The sequence below is a fragment of the Rhinopithecus roxellana genome, chromosome 12 (genome assembly GCF_007565055.1).
Source record: "Rhinopithecus roxellana isolate Shanxi Qingling chromosome 12, ASM756505v1, whole genome shotgun sequence".
Lineage (NCBI taxonomy): Eukaryota > Metazoa > Chordata > Mammalia > Primates > Cercopithecidae > Rhinopithecus > Rhinopithecus roxellana.
Window position 1 is genome coordinate 93644865 of NC_044560.1, and position 20503 is coordinate 93665367.

General features: G+C 42.4%; 2 protein-coding genes across 9 annotated transcripts in view; both read left to right on the forward strand.

Annotated features, from left to right (window-relative positions):
• The first annotated feature begins 71 nt into the window (after positions 1–71).
• PPCS (phosphopantothenoylcysteine synthetase) lies at positions 72–17622 on the forward strand. Of its 8 annotated transcripts, none has more exons than XM_010371826.2 (3): positions 72–441; positions 1188–1291; positions 3859–4675. In XM_010371826.2, exons 2-3 carry the CDS (start codon positions 1199–1201, stop codon positions 4180–4182), a joined length of 417 nt encoding a protein of 138 aa, XP_010370128.1. In that variant the 5' UTR covers positions 72–441; positions 1188–1198; the 3' UTR covers positions 4183–4675. The 8 variants fall into 8 exon arrangements, with proteins under 8 accessions (XP_010370128.1, XP_010370130.1, XP_010370126.1 ...); XM_010371828.2 differs by having other exon boundaries at positions 288–441; positions 1188–1508; XM_010371824.1 differs by having other exon boundaries at positions 436–666.
• The window catches only part of CCDC30 (coiled-coil domain containing 30), a 196812-nt gene continuing 183949 nt past the window's right edge, over positions 7641–20503 (forward strand). The window contains exons 1-2 of the mRNA XM_030942844.1: positions 7641–7650; positions 17585–17666. Of these exons, the coding sequence (XP_030798704.1) occupies positions 17649–17666 (18 nt within the window). The 5' untranslated portion in view covers positions 7641–7650; positions 17585–17648. The remainder of the gene's footprint in view (positions 7651–17584; positions 17667–20503) is intronic.

Below are 20503 nucleotides of genomic sequence, written 5' to 3' on the forward strand. Positions count from 1 at the left end.
CGCCGAACCCCGGCGTCACGTGACAATCGCGGGCCCGCCTACTTGCCAGCATTTCAAGGGCAGAGGGCGGTGGGACGTGACTCGACTAACATCTGGGTCTATCGCTGAAGTTGAAAAAGGTAAAGAAAGAAATAAAAAGAATAAAAAGAAGCACAAAACCCACAAGTCCCACGGGTCAAGGAGTCCAAGTCCATGAAGGCCCGTACAGTGGCCGGTAAGGGTCAAACATGGCCAGTTCTTCACCCAGGCTAGGAAACGAACGTGAGGGAACGTGACCCTACCAGATGCCCACGCAGCCGGGGATCCCCCTCGTTGCAGTGTCACTTTCGCTGGGCTCTGGGGCAGAACAACTACGCATTTCCAGACTTGGCGAGATCGGGACCTAGTGTCAAAACGAGGGTAGTGAACCGCCCACTCACTGCGGCCCGGCGCTCACACCAGGTAGGGGAAAAGGGGCGTGGCGCGTCGGCCGCGGAGCGTGCGCAGGCGCCGGCCGCTGCGGGGCAGATGGCGGAAATGGACCCGGTAGCCGAGTTCCCCCAGCCTCCCGGTGCTGCGCGCTGGGCTGAGGTTATGGCTCGCTTTGCGGCCAGGCTGGGCGCGCAGGGCCGGCGGGTGGTGTTGGTCACGTCAGGCGGCACCAAGGTCCCACTGGAAGCGCGGCCGGTGCGCTTCTTGGACAACTTCAGCAGCGGGCGGCGTGGTGCAACCTCGGCCGAGGTCTTCCTAGCAGCCGGCTACGGGGTCCTGTTCTTGTATCGCGCTCGCTCCGCCTTCCCCTATGCCCACCGCTTCCCACCCCAGACTTGGCTGTCCGCTCTGCGGCCTTCGGGCCCAGCCCTTTCGGGCTTGCTGAGCCTGGAGGCCGAGGAGAATGCACTTCCGGGTTTTGCTGAGGCTCTGAGATGCTACCAGGAGGCTGCGGCTGCAGGCACCTTCCTGGCGGTGGAGTTCACCACTTTGGCGGACTATTTGCATCTGTTACAGGCTGCGGCCCAGGCACTTAATCCGCTAGGTGCGTGCCCTAGGAGTACCCCTTTTGCCTGGAAGCACAGCCTTTCTCTGCAGCCACTTATCCCCTTACCTCCCGCTTACCCACGGATCTCAGCTGGGGAACCCGAGTTGAGAAGAAGCTGATCCTATACCGTACCTCGCCGATTTGTTACACCTTGTGTTTGTCTTTGCAGGCCCTTCTGCGATGTTTTACTTGGCTGCGGCTGTGTCAGATTTCTATGTTCCTGTCTCTGAAATGCCTGAACACAAGATCCAGTCTTCTGGGGGCCCACTGCAGGTGATGGGCGCTTCTCTTCCAGAGATCTAATCTCATATAACCAATCTTGGGTTAATTTCCTCTTGATCTGGAGATGGCCTTTCTGCATCTGTATTCGCTAGGCACAGGGGATACAGAGATGAATAAGACACCGCCCTCCCTCATGGACCTCACAATCTAGTGAGGGAGCTGGACACAGACATAATTACAATACAGAGTGATAAATGCTCTAGTGGAGGTATGTACAAAGTGCAGTCAGATCATGGGGCGAGTGAATCCTGGGGGAGTCGATGAAGCTTCTTGGAGGAGATGAACTCGGTTTTAAAAGATAAGCAGAGCCGAGCGCGGTGGCTCACGCCTATAATCCCGCACTTTGGGAGGCCAAGGAGGGCGGATCGCCTGAGGTCAGGAGTTTGAGACCAGCCTGGCCAACATGGTGAAACCCAGTCCCTACTAAAAAAATACAAAAATTAGCCAGGCGTGGTGGCAGGCGCCTGTAATCCCAGCTACTCCGGAGGCTGAGGCAGAAGCATCGCTTGAACCCAGGAGGCAGAGGTTGCAGTGAGCCGAGATCGTGCCATTGCACTCCAGCCTGGGGGACGAGAGTGAGACTCCGTTTCAAAAAAAACAAAAAACAAAACAAAATGAGCAGAGGGTGTACGAAGTGGGAAAGGTCATTCCAAGTGGAGTATGGCACTTGGCATTTGGAAGTGGGCAGTGGGCTGTGAACCGAAGTGCTTTGGTAAGGCCGGAGAGCTGGCTGAAGAGATGGCTTGCTTTGTAGAAGACTTTGTTTTCCTTTTTTAAGGGGCTTGGACTTTTTCTTGTGGAGCTAAGGGACACATAAGTAGGAGAATGAGATAAAGTTTTTGTTTGACAACAACATTCTGGCATCAGTATGAAAGATGAAGCTAGAGAGGGAGAAAGTGGAGTGGGTAGATTAGTTGGGGGCTGTTGTAGATTAAGGAAGAAATATGGATAAGGTAGGTTGTGATTTTAGATGATCTGGCTTCTTGGAACCTTCGGGAGTTCTTAGTCATTTATTGGGTGATACAGGTAGGATTTTATTAGGAGAAACTCTTACCTGTGGGGCATTTGCCGACTTTGTAGAATAGTTGATTGAGGTCCTACACTGCTGTAAGACCTGGAGATGAAAGCAGTGAAAAGAAACACCCTGCTCTGGTGTTGCTTCCTCTGCAGAGGAGACAATAAATTAAGTCAAATACATACCTCATTTGGTAATGATAAATGCTAAGGAGAAAAATAAAGTATAAATAAACAGGTATATGATCCCTATCACACTAACAGCTTTTTTTTTTAGGGGAAATTCTGATGATTAGCTTAGTGATTTCACACTTTTTTTTTTTTTTTTTTTTTTTTTTGAGACGGAGTCTTGCTCTGTCACCCAGGCTGGAGTGCAGTGGCCGGATCTCAGCTCACTGCAAGCTCCGCCTCCCGGGTTTACACCATTCTCCTGCCTCAGCCTCCCGAGTAGCTGGGACTACAGGCGCCTGCCTCGTCGCCCGGCTAGTTTTTTTTTTTTGTATTTTTAAGTGGAGACAGGGTTTCACCGTATTAGCCAGGATAGTCTCGATCTCCTGACCTCGTGATCCGCCCATCTCGGCCTCCCAAAGTGCTGGGATTACAGGCTTGAGCCACCGCGCCCGGCCCACACTTTTAAATCTCTGGGATCTTTAGTTTATCCCATAGTTTTTAGTTCTATCTTGAAAGTAACAAAGCAACTGAACATTTCCCTGAGAAGGGATTGGGGATGAGGTACTAGGAGTTTTGGTCAAGTGAAAATAAAATCAGTTTCCTCACTGCTAAGTTGTGTTACAAGTGACCATTTTAAAATGGAATCTAAGAGCCATTCTACCAATGCAAGAAATATTTAGGCTGAGAGGTTTAAAAACCCAACTTTATTTCGGCTTCTGCCAAACACTTGTATGAACAGATTCTTTGTATCTGTTTAGTTGAGGATTTGGTTCAAAAATAAAGGGACATGCTTGAGAAAATATTAATGGTGGTAAGGGTGGCAGAGCAGGGCAGAGCTTATTCAGAAGACATGGTTTGCTCCAGAATACGTATGGAGCCTTGAATTTAGGCATCACTGTGAACTCTACAGAACCAAGGCTTTTTTTTTTTTTTTTTTTTTTGAGACAAGGTCTTGCTCTGTTGCCCAGGCTGAAGTGCAGTGGCACGAATACAGCTCACTGCATCCTCAACCTCCCAGGCTCAAGTAATCCTCCCATCTCAGCCTCCTGAGTAGCTGGGACTACAGGTGGGTGCCACCATGATTGGCTAATTTTTGTATTTTTTTTGTAGAGACCTGGTTTTGCCATGTTGCCCAGGCTGGTCTTGAACTGGGCTCAAGCGATGCACCCACCTTGGCCTTCCAAAGTGCTGGGATTACAGGCCAAGCCACTGTGTTCCCCTAAGGCTTTTTAAACTAAGCATTTAATTGAAAAGTTTGATAGTTGAGAAATCCCACTTAAATTTGATTCCTTAGTTTCCGTAGTTTCCCATGAGATTGACCTGGTAGATAATGGCCATTGTTTGCTTATTAAGCTTTTCTTTTTCCAATACAGATAACAATGAAGATGGTGCCAAAACTGCTTTCTCCTTTGGTTAAAGATTGGGCTCCCAAAGCATTTATAATTTCCTTTAAGTTGGAGACTGACCCCGCCATTGTAATTAATCGAGCTCGGAAGGCTTTGGAAGTTTATCAGCATCAAGTGGTGGTGGCTAATATCCTTGAGTCACGACAGTCCTTTGTGTTTATTGTAACTAAAGACTCGGAAACCAAGTTATTGCTATCAGAGGAAGAAATAGAAAAAGGCATAGAGATAGAAGAGAAGATAGTGGATAATCTTCAGTCTCGACACACAGCTTTTATAGGTGACAAAAACTGAAGTAAAAAGCCCTTACAGGATCAAAAATTGTTCAGGGCTCCTAGAGATGGTGAAAACTATAATAAAACTGTGGCTTTCATATGGACAGAGAAAATGAAAGAAAGGGAAAAGGCAGTGGTATGCAGGCAAATATGGTTTGGTATTTGTCTTTTAATGACACCTGATACACTCACCTGAATGTTATTTTGATTTTGAAATTGAACACTACAACTGTTTCTCACCTTTAAAAAGAAGAGCTTATTGGGAATTACATATTCCTTAAAATATACATGGGGGCCTGAATATCAGCCATCTTTATACTATAAAAAGATTATGGATGCATGAATGGTCATGCTTTGGTGATCAAATATTGGTTGAATGCCTATGTATGTCAGGCCCTGTGCTGAGCCATGAGGATTAAAAAGATGAATAAACATGTCTTGTTTAGGAAATGGATGTATAAAAAATTAAGTGCAATAAAGTGTGTGTCCAAAAGCTGACCCAATGGAAAGGATGTTTTGTTTTGTTTTGTTTGAAATTTATCAAACATAGGAGTAGGAAAGAAGGATACCTCCCTGAAGATAGATTGTAGAATGATGAGCTTTTCACTGCATTCACTTTTTGCTTCTTATTGTAGATTCACCTCATATTTGGGTAACAGTTTACAATTCAAGTATTTTAGGACTGCTCTTCAGGTTAACTTAGTATGTCCTTCCACCTGGGACCAGGCAGGGGCCACTTGGTGATCTCTGTCCTGAGGGAGGCATTACAGTGTGGTAGAGTATGGGCTAGGAGTCAACTTAGCCAGCTGTGCCACCTATTAGCTTTATAAACTTAGGCATTTGACTTAATCTCAGTGTCCGCATGCATAAAATGGGGATAATCTCTCTGCAAAGTAATGCCATTTATTGTGAGGATTAAATGAAATAGCAAACAAAAAGCATCAGTCTGGTGCCTAGCACTTGATTGACACTCACTAAATGGTTGCAATTATTGTTTTTCTCACTTAGCAAAGCAGTGTTACACCAGTGCCCTGCTTAATCTTTGAATCCTTGAGAATCTTTGAAAAACTTTGAATACATATCTTGCTGTCCTGGGTTTTGGGTTGGGAGTGCACAAGTAGCATAGTGCAAAAAAATTCCCTAAATGATCTGTAGGATAGTCCAGGGTACAATTTGAAAAATTAGCATTAATGACTAAGGTAGAAGCAGGTACTGTGTTTCACATAAATATTTGACTTAAAATACAATTCATGGTGTTTCATGGAGTAGGGAAGGGTAGCCCCTGTGTCTGTCTGATAATAGAAGTACAATACATTTAATTGAGAAGATTTGACAGAAATTCTAAGGCTGAAATACTTCATTAATCAGGAAGTGTGACCTTGAACAGAAGAAAAATAACTGCAGCAGTCAAGACTGTTCTGGAAGCAGCAGTCCCTTTGAACAAACATTTTTTTTTCTTAGAGACAAAGTCTTGCTTTGTCACCCAGGTTGAAGTGCAATGGTCCAATCATGGTTCAGTGTAATCTTGAATTCCTGGACTCAAGCACCCCTGCCACAGCCTTCTGAGCAGCTGAGACTACAGGCATGTGCCACCATGCCCGGCGAAATATTTTATTTTTCATAGAGACAAGGTCTTACTATGTTACCCAGGCTCCTTTGACAATGATTTTAAGTGAACTTCAGGTCCAATTTGCAAAACCCCAAAAGCAGTGGGCTCTGTCAGTGGCTGCAGTACTGAAGGGCAAGTAGTAGAATATGTTCTCTGCATTCATAGCTTCATGTGGATGATGACTGTCATCATCTTTGAATGTACAAGGGGCATATGTGGGGTTAAAAGTAGAAGTGATCTTAATGTTTGTCTTTACCATAATTATTACCTCCCTTGGGAATCATTTTATATCCTGCCTTGTTAACGCTTAAAAACAATCAATGTTCTACATGAAATTATTTAGTGTTTCCCACTTCAGTTTATATTCAGAGCACTTAAAAAGATTATTTACACAAGTAAAAAATCCAGGGGGGAGAGGGAGAGAGAGAGAGAGAGTGTGTGTGTGTGTGTGTGTGTGTGTTTTAACAGCAAATGGAAGTGTATAAAGAAAAGGAACATGAGTCAATGAGGGTAAGAAAGAACCTAATCTTGGATGGAGGATCAAGGAATGTCTCCCTGAGTAGGTGATGCTTAAACTGATAAACAGGAGTGAAGTGGGCTACAAGTGCTGGTGGTGAGCATTTTAGTTCAGAAAAAACACTTGCAAGAGGTCTAGTGCCAGAAGGAGAGGTTGAAGCACTTTATTATATAAAGAGTAAGATACGTCCAGATAATGCATGTAGAACCAGCAAAGATTTGGAAAGTATCCTCTTGGGGAACTAGAGTTAAGACCAAGAAATGTTGTGTTTGGGATACCAGCAAAGCAAGGGCCCCCAAAACATAAGTAAAATCGAGTTTTGATAGTTAACTAGAATTCTGCCATAAGGCCATCTAAAAAGATGATATCAATTGAGTATGTTAAATTTTGTGTCATTTATAAGTTTTTATTTTGCATTACATAGGTGGGGGAGATAAGGTTCACCTTACCTGAATTTTCAGTGCTTAGGACTTCTAAAGGGCTTCAGCCTTAGGGATAATTCTAGTCAAGCCCAGTGTCTTCCTTTTTACAATAATAAGCTCGGTCCAAAGATTGTGATTTATCTTGCGTGCCCCACGTGGCTAGTGACACGATCTAGGCCTAAAATTCAGAACTCTTGAGCTAGCACTCCCTGCCCCTTTAAGAATGAAGGAACTTATAGAAAAATAAATCCAAGTTTAGTAGGCACGGGCTGTAGTTGAGGCCTGGCGGGAAGCTCTTTGAGAACTAGAATGCCCCAAGACAAAACGTATTCGCCAAGTCGCAAGCGCGCGACATGACGTTACCATGGTTACAGTTGTCTCCAACGCCAATGGAATGAACTGTACTATCGATAAGGCCGGGACAACTCCGCCCCCGACCCGAAGGCCAATGGTATGAGCTATAATAACAGTCTCCACAAGAAGCACAGTCTCTGGCGCCATTGGCGTGCGTCGTCTCTATGGTTCCCGCCGGAAGGACCCCTTTGCGTCTCTGCGGCGAGCGCGGTTGCTATGACGCCCGGGTCTCCTTCTGCACCTGCCGCTAGCAGCTGGGCGCCTAGGGGCCGAGCGACCCCGGGACCCTCGCGGCACCCTCCGCAGGAAAACTTCCGACTTGGTTCCTGAGGTTCCTGCCTCAGCCCTAAGGAGGAAAGCACCCATTCTCCCCTCTTTTCCGCATTCCAGGCCTTTTCTGCTTCTCCCCAGCATGGCCCGAGACTACAGGAGGGGAAACCCTCCTGGCCCGGCCTTTCTAGACCCTGGCTGCAGTGATTCCGCCTGAAGGAGAATTAGCCCGTTTTCCCCGGACCCAGCTGCCACAAGCATTTAGTATTAGGCTGCCGCCTATTATTAGAGCGGGCTTACAACATCCTCAGCGAGGTAGGTCGGCGTTCCTTTTCTCACTTAAAGGTGAGGTGTCGAGGCGCGTCCCTGGACAGACAGCGCCCGAAGGTCCAGGCCACTATGAAGTCCACGGAGGCGCAGCTTTCCCCTGCGTGTAGGCCCGCGAACAAAGAACTACCGTGTTGTGTTTTTTTTTTTGTTTGTTTGTTTGTTTTGTTTTTTTTTGTTTTTTTTTGGCCGATGTTCGTCATGCAGAACCTTGAATCCCGATGAAGATTTGGAGGCCCTTTTTATCCTCAGCATCAGAGGTCATGAAGTCAGTTACCTTCTGCCTTTCAAGCTACAACTTTTTCCACTTCACTCATCACTCCAAGCACCAGTTTTCTTCTCATCCTGCTTATTTCACAGCCATTTTAACCTTTCCCTGTTAACGCTGCACATTATTGAATGTCCATTTGTCTCCACCACCTCTGTCATCTATAGACCACCTCCTTCTGCATTCCTGCTGCAGTGCTTTGTGTACCTAAGTATTTCGCATTCTCCAGCTCTGCAGTCATTGGGAAGATTTTTGTTTTTCTTTGCATTATGGCAACGTTTCAGTCTTGGGTAAACTAGATACTAGGAGAAGTGCACATTGGTAAATATAAACATTAAATACTGCAGGCCTAGTGTGTTTTGAAAATGGAAAAAAAAATTGCAGTATTGGACCCATTTCAGGCTTATATAATGAAAGAAGGTTGTTCCTTGTTTAATTAAATTTTATTGATGTGTTTATCAATGTGAAAAGGGCATTCAAAATGATCATGTAAGATAGGATTTCAACTTTAAGCCCGTACGAACCCAACATTGGGGATATGATGTAATTTTCCGGAGAGGAGATAATTGAAACAGTACTTGTGCCTTCTTTTCCTGACAATTTCTGAATCAGAAAACATTCTTTGTGATGTAAGCCAAGAAACAAAAACAATAAAGAGTGATTGAAAATAAATATTTTTGGCAAGGGAGCAGACACAATAGTTCTAAAAAGACTGGAACAGAGGGCCTTAAATATGGCATAAGATTAACTTAGATCCAGTGCAATTTTATTTTTGCTTGGAAAGCTTGCCTTAATTTGTCTTACAATATGCATTCCTTGTTGAATCTTACTATTTCTTCTTCAGTATTCAGATTTAAAAGTAAACCTATTTTGAGGATATACAGAACATATACATTTTAAACAGCTGTTTGGGGCTACGATTATTTGGATATTTTGATTTCTCAGTCCAATCAAAGCAGTTGTTTGTGATGTCTCATGCTTAGAGCCAGGTCAAGTTTTTAAATATTGAGAAATTCAGCTTTCTCCTCTAGAACAGATCGGAAAACAAAAACAAGTTCTGCAGCCTTTTCAATCTTGCACATTAAATTGGAACTGGATAAACCCTAACTCTTGAAAAAAGAGTATATTAGATGCTATATTGCAAGGGGCTTTCCTTTCCTTTACTCTTCTAATATGTATTTATTGAATAGCAAGGCATAAATTTAAAAAAAAAATTTAACCTGGGCAAACATGGCAAAAACCTGACTCTACAAAAAATGCAAAAAATTAGCCAGGCATGGTGGAGCACTCCTGTAGTCCTGGCTACTCTGGAGGCTGAGGTGGGAGGATCACTTGAGCCTGGGAGGTTGAGGCTGCAGTGAGCTATGATCACACCACTGCACTCCAACCTGGGCTACAGAGTGAGACCCTGTCTCAAAAAAATAAATTCCTGTCATTCTAGCACAGTTTTTTGTTTGTTTTGTTTTGTTTTGTTTTGAGATGGAGTTTCACTCTTGTTGCCCAGGCTGGAGTGCAATGGCGTGATCTCGGCTCACTGCAACCTTTGCCTCCCAGGTTCAAGTGATTCTCCTGCCTCAGCCTCCTGAGTAGCTGGGATTATAGGCATGGGCCACCACACCCTGCCAATTTTGTATTTTTAATAGAGACGGTGTTTCTCCACATTGGTCAGGCTGAGTCTCGAACTCCTGACCCCAGGTGATCTGCCCGCCTCAGCCTCCCAAAGTGCTAGGATTACAGGCAGTGAGCCACAGCACCCAGCCTCTAGCACAGTTTTAAACCTGGGGAACAGGGTGGGGTTCTGCCCGCTGTGAGACATGTGGCAATCTATGTAAACATTTTTAGTTGTCACAGCTAGGGGTATGCTACTGGCATCTAGTTGGTAGAGACCAGGGATGCTGCTCCATATCTTATTATACACAGAACTGCCTCCACAACAGCTCAGAATGGCAGTAGTGCCAAGGTTGAGAAACTCTGTCTTAACACATCAATAGTTCATTCTTTTTGTTCTGTGTCAGTCCTGCTCAGCTGTGTACATTTTTACATAGTTATGTACATTTTGCCTTTCTTTTTCACTTAATTTTATATTTTAAACATTTTTTACATTGCTACACTGTTTTCAACTTTTGAAAAAAGTATACTAATTTTATTTGGGAATTGAAAAACTGTGCATAATATGTATTGTATTTAAGATGTGTGTGAGTTTTAAATTATATTTGTGTGAAAGGAGTGGAAGATAGAAGAAAGAAAGGTTACAGTGAAAAGTCACCTACTGGATATTTCAGTTTTTGTGGCTGTGCTATGTACTTTGTTCCCTAGTGTCACTCAAAGACTTTGGAGTCCAAAGCTCAGCCTTTGCTCAGAGGCGGGAGATGTGCTATGGCATAAGATAGGATCCTGGCCCCTGCAATGCAGTTGGAGAGTACCTACTAGGAGAAAAAACAACAGGTAGACAGAACCCATTATCCTTGACCTCTTCTCGTTTAAAATTCTTTGTCTCAGTTTGCTTTACCACTTTATTCTTTACATCTAGAAGTTTTTTGGAGGCCTAAAACCATTTCAGGATGTACTTCTTTCCAGAGATTGGATTTTTAAGAGATTTAATGAGCATTTACTTAGTATCTACTTTGGACAGAATAGTTTTTTGGTTTTTGTTGATTGAATTTTTTTTTTTTTTTTTTTTCAGATGGAGCCTTGCTCTGTTGCCCAGGCTGGAGTGCAGTGGCGAGATCTCAGCTCACTGCAGCCTCTGCCTCCTGGGTTCCAGCGATTCTCCTGCCTCAGCCTCCTGAGTAGCTGGGATTACAGGCACATGCCACCATGCCCGGCTAAATTTTGTTTTTTTTAGTAGAGACGGGGTTTCACCATGTTGGCCAGGCCGGTCTTGAACTCCTGACCTCAGGTGATCCACCTGCCTTGGTCTCCCAAAGTGCTGGGATTACAGGCGTAAGCCACCAAGCCCGGCCAAGAATAATATTCTTATGTACTTTGTTGTGTGGGCAATTTTAGGTACAGTTTAGATATCAGAGCATTTATAATTTAGTTTTATTACTTCAAGATCTAGTTTACCAGAATTTGAAAGTTAATCATCAAGTCTCAGTAAATCCACTGGGAAAATGTTTGTTTGGGGATCTCATAGCACCATTCCAGGCAGAGTGACCTGAATGTCAAAATTTGTGGAAATATGGCCGGGCGCGGTGGCTCAAGCCTGTAATCCCAGCACTTTGGGAGGCCGAGACGGGTGGATCACGAGGTCAGGAGATCGAGACCATCCTGGCTAACACGGTGAAACCTCGTCTCTACTAAAAATACAAAAATTAGCCGGGTGAGGTGGCGGGCGCCTGTAGTCCCAGCTACTCGGGAGGCTGAGGCAGGAGAATGGCATAAACCCGGGAGGCGGAGCTTGCAGTGAGCTGAGATCCGGCCACTGCACTCCAGCCAGGGCGACAGAGCGAGACTCTGCCTCAAAAAAAAAAAAAAAAAAAAAAATTTGTGGAAATATAAGCAGCATGATGGGGACCAATAAGTATACTGACATGAATGGCTAATGTCAAGGCGTGGCAGAAGACAAGGCTAGAGAGACTGGGAGGAACCAGATTGCGAAAAATATCTGGTCCCAAGCTAAAGGGTTTGAACTCTACCCAAAAGCGACGAGAAGGTTAAGCAGCAAGTGATTTGCATTCGGGAGGATCAGTCTGGAGTTTTGCTGAGAACAGATTGGATGGGGGCCACCTGGCAGCAGGAACATCAGTTAAGGACGCTATTACACTAAACTGAACCAATAGTGAGGCAAGCCTAAACTAAGGCAATAACCCTAGACACGGAGAGGATGAATTAGAAAATGATGAAAGAAGTACTGCAAATTCAGTGACTGATTGCATACCAGAGTAGAATGAATAGGAAGGAGGGTCAAGGATGAATCCTGGGTTTCTGGCTTGGGAAACTGTTGACAGTGATTTTAACTATGAAATACAGAAGGAGGAAAAGATGAATGGGTTGTTCAAGCTGACTTGTTCACTAGACAACTGGAATGCATTGGTCTTAAACCGTAGACTCATTTTATATTGCCCTCCTAGCTTATAGCTTCTTCTCTGGAACTTGCGTTTCTCTGCCTAATCTTGCTTAAAGAGTAGGCCCTCAGAGGCCATATTTGTACCCCTACTTTCAACATTATTCCGTGTACAGCTGACTGAATGGGGAAAATACAGGTAACTTTGAAGAGGCAGGCACAGCCTATTAGGTGAGCAACAAACAATTGTCTCTTTCAAAAATTTGAACTAAGAGATACAAAGATAGAAATGACTTAATCTAAAAAGTCACATAGGCTAAGGACTTGAATAGCTGTTTTCAGCCTTGCTGATGAGCAAGCAGAGGAAGTTCACCTCTGTAGAGAAGCAAGAGGACCACACTCACAGGGAAGCTCAGAGACAAAAGACCTCATGGGTCAGGAGAGACCATTAATGGCTGTGTAGTTCCATATCCAATTCCTGTGTAGCCACATTTAGTTTCCAGCGTATGTCCTTGTACCTCATCCACTCAATAACCCTCATATAGTAGTTGGGATTGGCTGGTTGTGTGAGGGACAGAAAGCCCAAAATAATAATGCATTGAAAAAGAAAGAAATGTATTCCTCCCACATAAAAGTCAAGAAGAAAGCAATCTATAACTGGTAGAGCAGCACCTTGAAATGGTCAGAGACCCAGGTTTCTTCTCTCCTGATATTACAGCATCCATGGCATATGGTTTCCAGCTAATGGTGCCCAGGACGGCTGCTCAAGCTTCAGCTATCTTGTCTGAATTCCAGCTAGTAGAAAGGAAGAAGGAGCAAGAAAGGGGGTATCATGTTCCTTAAGGACAGTTTCTGGAAGCAGCACATAATTCCATTTACACCCATTGGTCAGAACTTGGTCACCTGACCGTATCTATCAGTAAGGAAGTCAGCCTTGTGATCAGTCAAAACACTAAATGTCTTATTTCTGTGGAAGAAGGGAATAGCAAATATTAAAGGACACCAGCAGTCTCTGCCACCCTCACCTGTATTCCAACTTCAATGTGTTTCTGTTTCTTGCCACTCCTTCTAGATTGATCTGGAGCATAGCAGAGAGAGATTCTTCTTTAATCTTCCAAACAACCCAGTGCGGTAGGCAATACTATTACATTTATTCTACACACAGAATACAAATTTAAAGAAGTTACCTGACTTGTGTAAGTCACACAATTACAAAGTAGCAAAGCCAAGGTTTGAGCCAAGGTATGTTAGACTCTTGTGCCCAAGCTGTTAATGACATGGTAGTGAGAAGGGCGGAGAGCTAAAGGCAGGGTTCTTGGAAATGGCAGCATTTGAAGGGATGGAAGAGGAGGAAGCCAGGAAGAATACTGAGAGGGAAAGGCTAGAGACATAGGAGTCAAAACAGGACAAAGTGACATCACAGAACAGAATAAAAAAAAAAACAACTTTCAGCGAAGGAGTGAAGAGGTACGGCAAAGAGATCATATGTTAAAACAAACAAAAACAGGGCCAGACACAGTGGCTCACCCCTGTAATCCCAGCACTTTGAGAGGCTGAAATGGGAGGATCACTTGAGCCCAGGTGTTCAATTCCAGCCTGGGCAACATACCAAGACCCTTGTTTCTACAAAAAAAAATTTAAAAAACAAGATGGGCATGGTGGCACACTCCTGTAGTCCTAGCTCCTCATGAGACTGAGACGGGAGGATCACTAAAGCCCAGGAGTTTGAAACTGTAGTGAGCTATGGATGTGGCATTTTGAGTTCATTGTTGACTGATAATTTGAGTACAATGGTGAGAACAGAAGGCAAAATGCAGCAAATGTGGGAGTGTGGAAGCCAAACACAGAAGCCACAATATAGGAGTGTGGGAGACAAATTGTCCAAAAGAGGATATAGCTAGACAGGAATATGGTGGAGCTAAAGGAAGGTTATTTTTTGTATCTTTAAGACCAGAGATGTCTTGAGCTGAGGACAAGAGAACAGTAGAGAAGGAGATAAAGAACATACAGAAGAGAAAATGCTTCCCTAAGGAAGCAGTATGGGATGGGGCCTAGAATATGGGTACCAGGATTAACCTTGATCAGGAGGATAGGAAGCTCTTCCACTGAGAAGGGGAAGAGGACAAGATTGGTAAAGATGAAGGTTGGTATGTTGGTAAGGAGAAGCAGCTGACAGTTTTATGATGACCTTAGCTTTACTAGTTCTCTGGGAGACAAGGTCGTTTGCCAAGAGTGAGGGGAGAGGTGAGATATTCAGTTTGATGGAGAGGTGAAAGTTTCGAATAGTTGCTGAGTGAAATAGTAAAGAAACTAGCAACTCATAAGTGACCCAGTGGTTGAGAAGCTTCGCTCAGACCAGAGGCCATGAATTTGTAATGGTTCAAGTTTGCACGCTTGTTTGATTTTGTTCTCTACCAGCACTCAGCAACCTAAAATAGGTGGAGAATAGTCAAATGCATGAACTTTTCCAGGGCTGAGATTTGCAAGGAAGGTGGGACAGAGGGGTAAGATAACTGGGGATGTTGGTGAAGGACTGAAATGATCAACAGTTGGGTTTAGGCTTGAGGGGCAAACAAGTGAAGCCAAAGAGTATCTGGTAGTTTGAGAGAGGATGTAATGGTCCAGAGACTGGAGGTCTTATTGTAATTGTAGAATTCCTTTAGTTTAAGAGAGCAACTGCTTCACACCCATTAGGATGACTTTTTTTTTTTTTTAAAGTAACCCAAAGTAAGTGTTGACAAGGATGTGACAATATTAAGACCTTCTGCATTGCTGGTAGGAACATAAAGTGGTACAGCTGCAGTAGAAGACAGTAGGACAGTTCCTCAAAAAAAAAAAAGTTAAATACAGAATTATATATCTAGCAATTCCACTCTTATGTATATACCCCAAAGAATTGAAAACAGGGACTCAGATACTTTTAAACACCGGTGTTCATAGCAGCATCATTCACAATAGTTGAAAGGTGGAAACAACCGCAATGTCCATCAACAGGTGAATGTATAAATAAAATGTGCTATGTACATACAATGGAATATTATTCAGTCTTAAAAATAAATGAAATTATGGTTAGCGATACAACATGGATTAACCTTGAAGACATTATGCTGCGTGAAATAAGCCAATACAAAAGGACAAATATTGTATGATTCCACTTCTATGAGTGATATAAAATAGGCAGGTTTATAGAGACAGAAAGTAGAATAGAGATTCCCAGGCTGGGGAAGAAGGGAATGAGAAGTTACTGTTTAATGGGTGTAGAGTTTCTGTTTGGGATAATGAAAACTTTCTGGAAATGATAGTGGTGATGGTTAGACAACATTGTGATTGTACTTCATCCCATGGAATCATACAGTTAAAAATGGTTAAAATGGTAAATTTTAAGTTATGTATATTTACAACAATTAAGAAAAAGAAGGGAAGAGGCATAGAAGGTGTTAGAGGGAGACACATGGAATTTAGGTTGGCAGGGTTTCAACATTAGTTCAGGCTGTTCATAAGGACTTAGGTGTAGCCATGAAGCTAGGCGGCTAGAAAATGGTGAATAAAGATCACTGGCTTTGGGAGGATGGTCAAGTGATGGAGCTTGGGTGATTTGTGCACTTGAGTATTGACCTGAAGCCTATATTGTCCTCCTGATCAGCAAGGATCAGATCCAAAGTTTTTTCCAATATCCCTGACCCATTTTTCCTTTCAACATCCTCCAATCTAAGACTCCCCTACTCCACCCCTACAGCATGGGGATTATGCTGTTGGGCAAGCAACCCACAGTATAGGACTTATAATAATTTAAGCATTTATTTTCTAATCCCCTCATCAGTTTATCACAACTGCTTTTAGCACTTTGAGGTATTTGCTTCCAGTCTTTTCTTTGTGTCTCTGGTGTTCACATAGTTATAATAATACTTTTGCATTCTGCTTTTCCTCTTAGCATTATCACAGAAGCATTTTTGCATATTGCCAAATAGTCCTCATAGGATGCTATGTATTCTTAGTATCTTGGGCTCTCTGCTACCCAGGACTAAAACCACAAGTAACTATGATGCTCAGAGACCTGGTAGGGAGAAGGGGGAAGATATGAGTGGGGACCAGGTGAAGAAGGTTGGGGGAACAAAAGAAAATTTTTAGTTATATGTCATGAGGAGGACCCACAGAGGTGCGGGATTCAGACTTGCATTCTTTTTCATCAGTATGAGTATCAGCTGATAATTAAAACCATGTATCGTCTATAAATACTGTTGATGTGGAAATGGTAAGACTCTAGAAAGCTTGGCAATCAAGGAGAAAAATAATAAAAATATGGTTTTGCTTTTTAAAAAGCAAAATAGTGTATTTATGTGGACTGAAGCACAATAACAATTATATCTGTCACTGCAATTTGGGTCAGATTAACTTGGTTGAAAGTTGTATTTGATTAGAACAGCAAGTCCTATTAATAGTTAGTGGTTCTAATCACTTGAGAACTTGAGGTCAGGAGTCTGAGACCAGCCTGACCAACATGATGAAACCTTGTCTCTACTAAAAATACAAAAATTAGCCAGGCGTAGTGGTGCACACCTATAATCCCAGCTACTCAGGAGGCTGAGGCAGGAGAATCGCTTGAACCTCGGAGGCAGAGGTTGCAGTGAGCTGAGATCATACCACTGCACTCCAGCCTAGGCAACAGAGCTAGACTCCATCTCAAAAAAAAAAAAAGTTAATTGTTCTAGTAACAAAGATATCACTTCATCAATCAGCAGATATTTATCTTTCATATACTGTCATAGTGCAAACTGTTATGTCATGATTACTTGCAACCTAAAAAAACTAAAGACAATATCGATAGCAGACTTAGATAAAGAAGTTGCAGAAGAGAACTGAATTAATGAGAAGTCAACATAAATTATAAGACATATTCTGTGACTAAAATCAATCCTGGATAGTATAGAATTAGGGGCCTCTCTAGCTTCCAGAGGAGTCCTTTTATTTCTAAATATGCAATAAAAGGAACAAAGACTTCTTTGGACTTTAAAAAAGAAACAAGAGCCCTTTGGGAGACTTCAGATAAAAGTTGCAAACTTCAGAACAGACAGAAAAGCTTTTTCTTTCCATTGTACATAATTTTCATTAAATATGTCATTTGTTATTTTAGAAGATATACAGTTGTTCAAAGCTTACATTTTTCGGTATTAGCAGCTATTTCATTTAAGTGCTCATAACTAGATAACAGTAGGAAAAGTAAAATATGCATTGTAGAGAGTCTGACTCTAGTCATATATACATAGACTTCTTTATTCCTGCTTTCAATTTTCCTCACATAGCAGCTTTGTGTGTGTATTGCCAGCTATATTTTGTTCTTTAGAAATATCTTAGATTTTCCAAGCTGTATATACATACACATACATAAGTGTGATGACGGATCAGGTGGCTTACTAGCTTTCTATCACTAGAACCCTAAAGACTAGTACTCTAATAAGGAGCCTAAGGTGGCACCTACATAGATATCTTGCATCCTCAGTCGTGTGTGTGTGTGTGTGTACATACACATATGCTTATTTCTTCTATCAAGGGAAAAGTTCAGTTAGAAGACATACTTCACCATCTTGAAAAAGAAGAAATCAATCCTGTTGCTACTACAGACGAACAACTCTGTTTGGTGCTTATTCCAGCCAGCACAGTGAAGACAGGCTGAGGACTGCTACCAGAAATGTAGAAGAGCTTGTAGTGAAGCACATGGACGAAACAAAAGAAGTAAGAACTAATAGTATAGAATTTTAAAGACGCCTGTGATTTTGTTCATTGCCCTTCATTAAATTGACATATTTAGAACTAATGTTTGGCTATCACTGTATAGTTGGAAAAGCACCCACGTGTAGACTTTTTTTTTTTTAATGAAACATGGCAACAGTCTGTATTGGTTTCCATTAAGACTACATGTACAGGATGTTGCCCAGTGATAATTGGTTGAACATCTAAATAGGACTGCTCCAGGTAGCTTAGGTGACTCTTTTCTTTGAAGGCTTAGAAACTAATGTCGGCATAGTATCAGTGGATCTGCTTCTCAAAGGTGGGCTTGTATCAACCAAAGTCTAGAGATGAGACACCTCCTTTTTAATTAACAATAAGAAATATAATTGCCAGAGGAACTAAACATGTATTTTTGGTGGCTGATGTATTCTCTTACAGACACATTATGTGGGAAGCTAACTTTTAATTAGATGTTTACTTGGTGAACAAATGATTCTAATTTTTTTTTTTTTTTTTTTTTTTTTTTTTTTTTTTTTTTTTTTGAGACAGAGGTTTGCTCTGTAGCCCAGGCTGGAGTGCAGTGGCACGATCTCCGCTCACTGCAAGCGTGGCCTCCCAGGTTCACGTCATTCTCCTGCCTCAATCTCCCAAGTAGATGGGACTACAGGCGCCCACCACCACACCTGGCTAATTTTTGTATTTTTAGTAGAGACAAGGTTTCACCATGTTAGCCAGGATGGTCTCCATCTCCTGATCTCGTGATCTGCCCACCTTGGCCTCCCAAAGTGCTGGGATTACAGGTGTGAGCCACCGCGCCCGGCCATGATTGTAAATTTTTATAGCATTGACTGAGATAGCCAGGTTTCCACAATAGGGCTATCTATATCTACCCTCATTTCTGGACCTCATATCCTAGGACCAGGCACCTAGTGGTTAGAGGAGTAGATAAAGCTATTTTTTGACCGTATTGTTACTCCTTTGGATGTTTTCAATACTGATCAACATACTTTCTACATACTTTCTTTAAAGGAACTAATGAATTATCTCAGGTTGCCTGGGAATCACTCTGCTATGTTTTCACAGCTCACACAGGTAATATTTTTAATTTTTTTTTTTTTTTTTTTTTTTTTTTTTTTTTGAGACGGAGTCTAGCTCTGTCGCCCAGGCTGGAGTGCAGTGGCGCGATCTCGGCTCACTGCAAGCTCCGCCTCCCGGGTTTACGCCATTCTCCTGCCTCAGCCTCCTGAGTAACTGGGACTACAGGCCCCCGCCATCTCGCCCAGCTAGTTTTTTGTATTTTTTAGTAGAGACGGGGTTTCACTGTGTAGACCAGGATGGTCTCGATCTCCTGACCTCGTGATCCACCCGTCTCGGCCTCCCAAAGTGCTGGGATTACAGGCTTGAGCCACCGCGCCCGGCCTAAATTTAATTCTTAAAGGTCAATTCAATTTCCAAATTCTAAAGAAGAATGCAGCTCCTTTAGAATGAAAAGCGGTATAGCCTCATAGAGTGTGAACTTTAACATTAGGCAGATGGGGGTGAAAAATTGCCTTTAGCATTATCTTTCTGTTTAACCCTGGGCAAGTTACTCAACTGCTTTGAGCTTGAAATTTCTGTCTGTAAGATGGAGATGTTAATAGCATCTTCAAAGGGATTTGTGAGATTTATACAGGTTAGTGTGTATAAATTAACCACGTACTTGGCACCTAGCAAGTGTTCAATAAATGATAGCTATTATCATAAGAAATGGACATTGTTCCTGCCATTTTAAAGAGGAAACTAAAGTTTGCCAGGAAGTGATAAAGTTGGACTGTGATTCCTATGTTTCTTCTATATGATTCAACTTTTTATACATATTTTGAGGAGTTTTCCTATAGGCTTCCAAAGAATTCACCAAAATGCAATTCAGTTATTTTGATAGTCTACTTCTAAGCACTTTGGCATAATTAGAGCTCAGTCTCTGGTTTCTACCCATCAGAGTATGAATTCTAGCTCCTCTCCTTATTCCCTATGTGATAAGGCAAGTCTCTTAGCCTCTCTAAGCCTGCTTCTTCACCTCCAAAGTGGGAGAAGAGTAGTCCCATGTGGTTGTGGTGACAATTAAATATTTGATGTCCTTAATGTAGTGCCTGGAACATGTTAACTTTCTACCTGTTACTATGCACATAAAAGTAGCTTTTTGTGAAGCCGTTATATTAACTGGAAACTATTTTCAAAGAATACCCAATAATTTGTTTTAATGTAATTTCCTGTTAACATTTAATCATCTTAGCCATCAGTTTTCAGCATAGCAGTATAAACCTAATTATTATGTAGATTTTTCTCTGTTCATGGATATCATGACCATATTTCCTAAACCACAGATAGGGAGACTTGATTTGAAACCTGGTATGTTGATAGAAAAAAATATTAGAGATTGGGACTGTCCCAGAAATTTGTGGCTACGTATCATCATACCTGTGGGAAACATAGTGTATGATAATGTAAGACAGCTGGAAAGAAGTTTAGAGCCAGATGCCAACACTTGAGGAAAGCTGAGTTTTCCATTGATTTCTCAGATTATAGTCATGATAGAATGGTGATCTCTTAATTGCTCTTTTACTTCCTGGACCTTTAATGTGGATTAAAATATGAGCCATGGACTCAAAGTAAGAAAATGTGTTATTTTTAGGTGGAAAATTATGCAAACTATATTTGTAACCTAACAGAGGGAAGAGAAGCATTTTCTCATGGTTATGATGAAAAGGAAAATAAATAACTTAGACATGAGTTTAAAGAGCTCCAAGTCAAACAGAGTTGTTTTTCCTTTTGTGGGAATGTCATTTTAAACTTCCGTAATT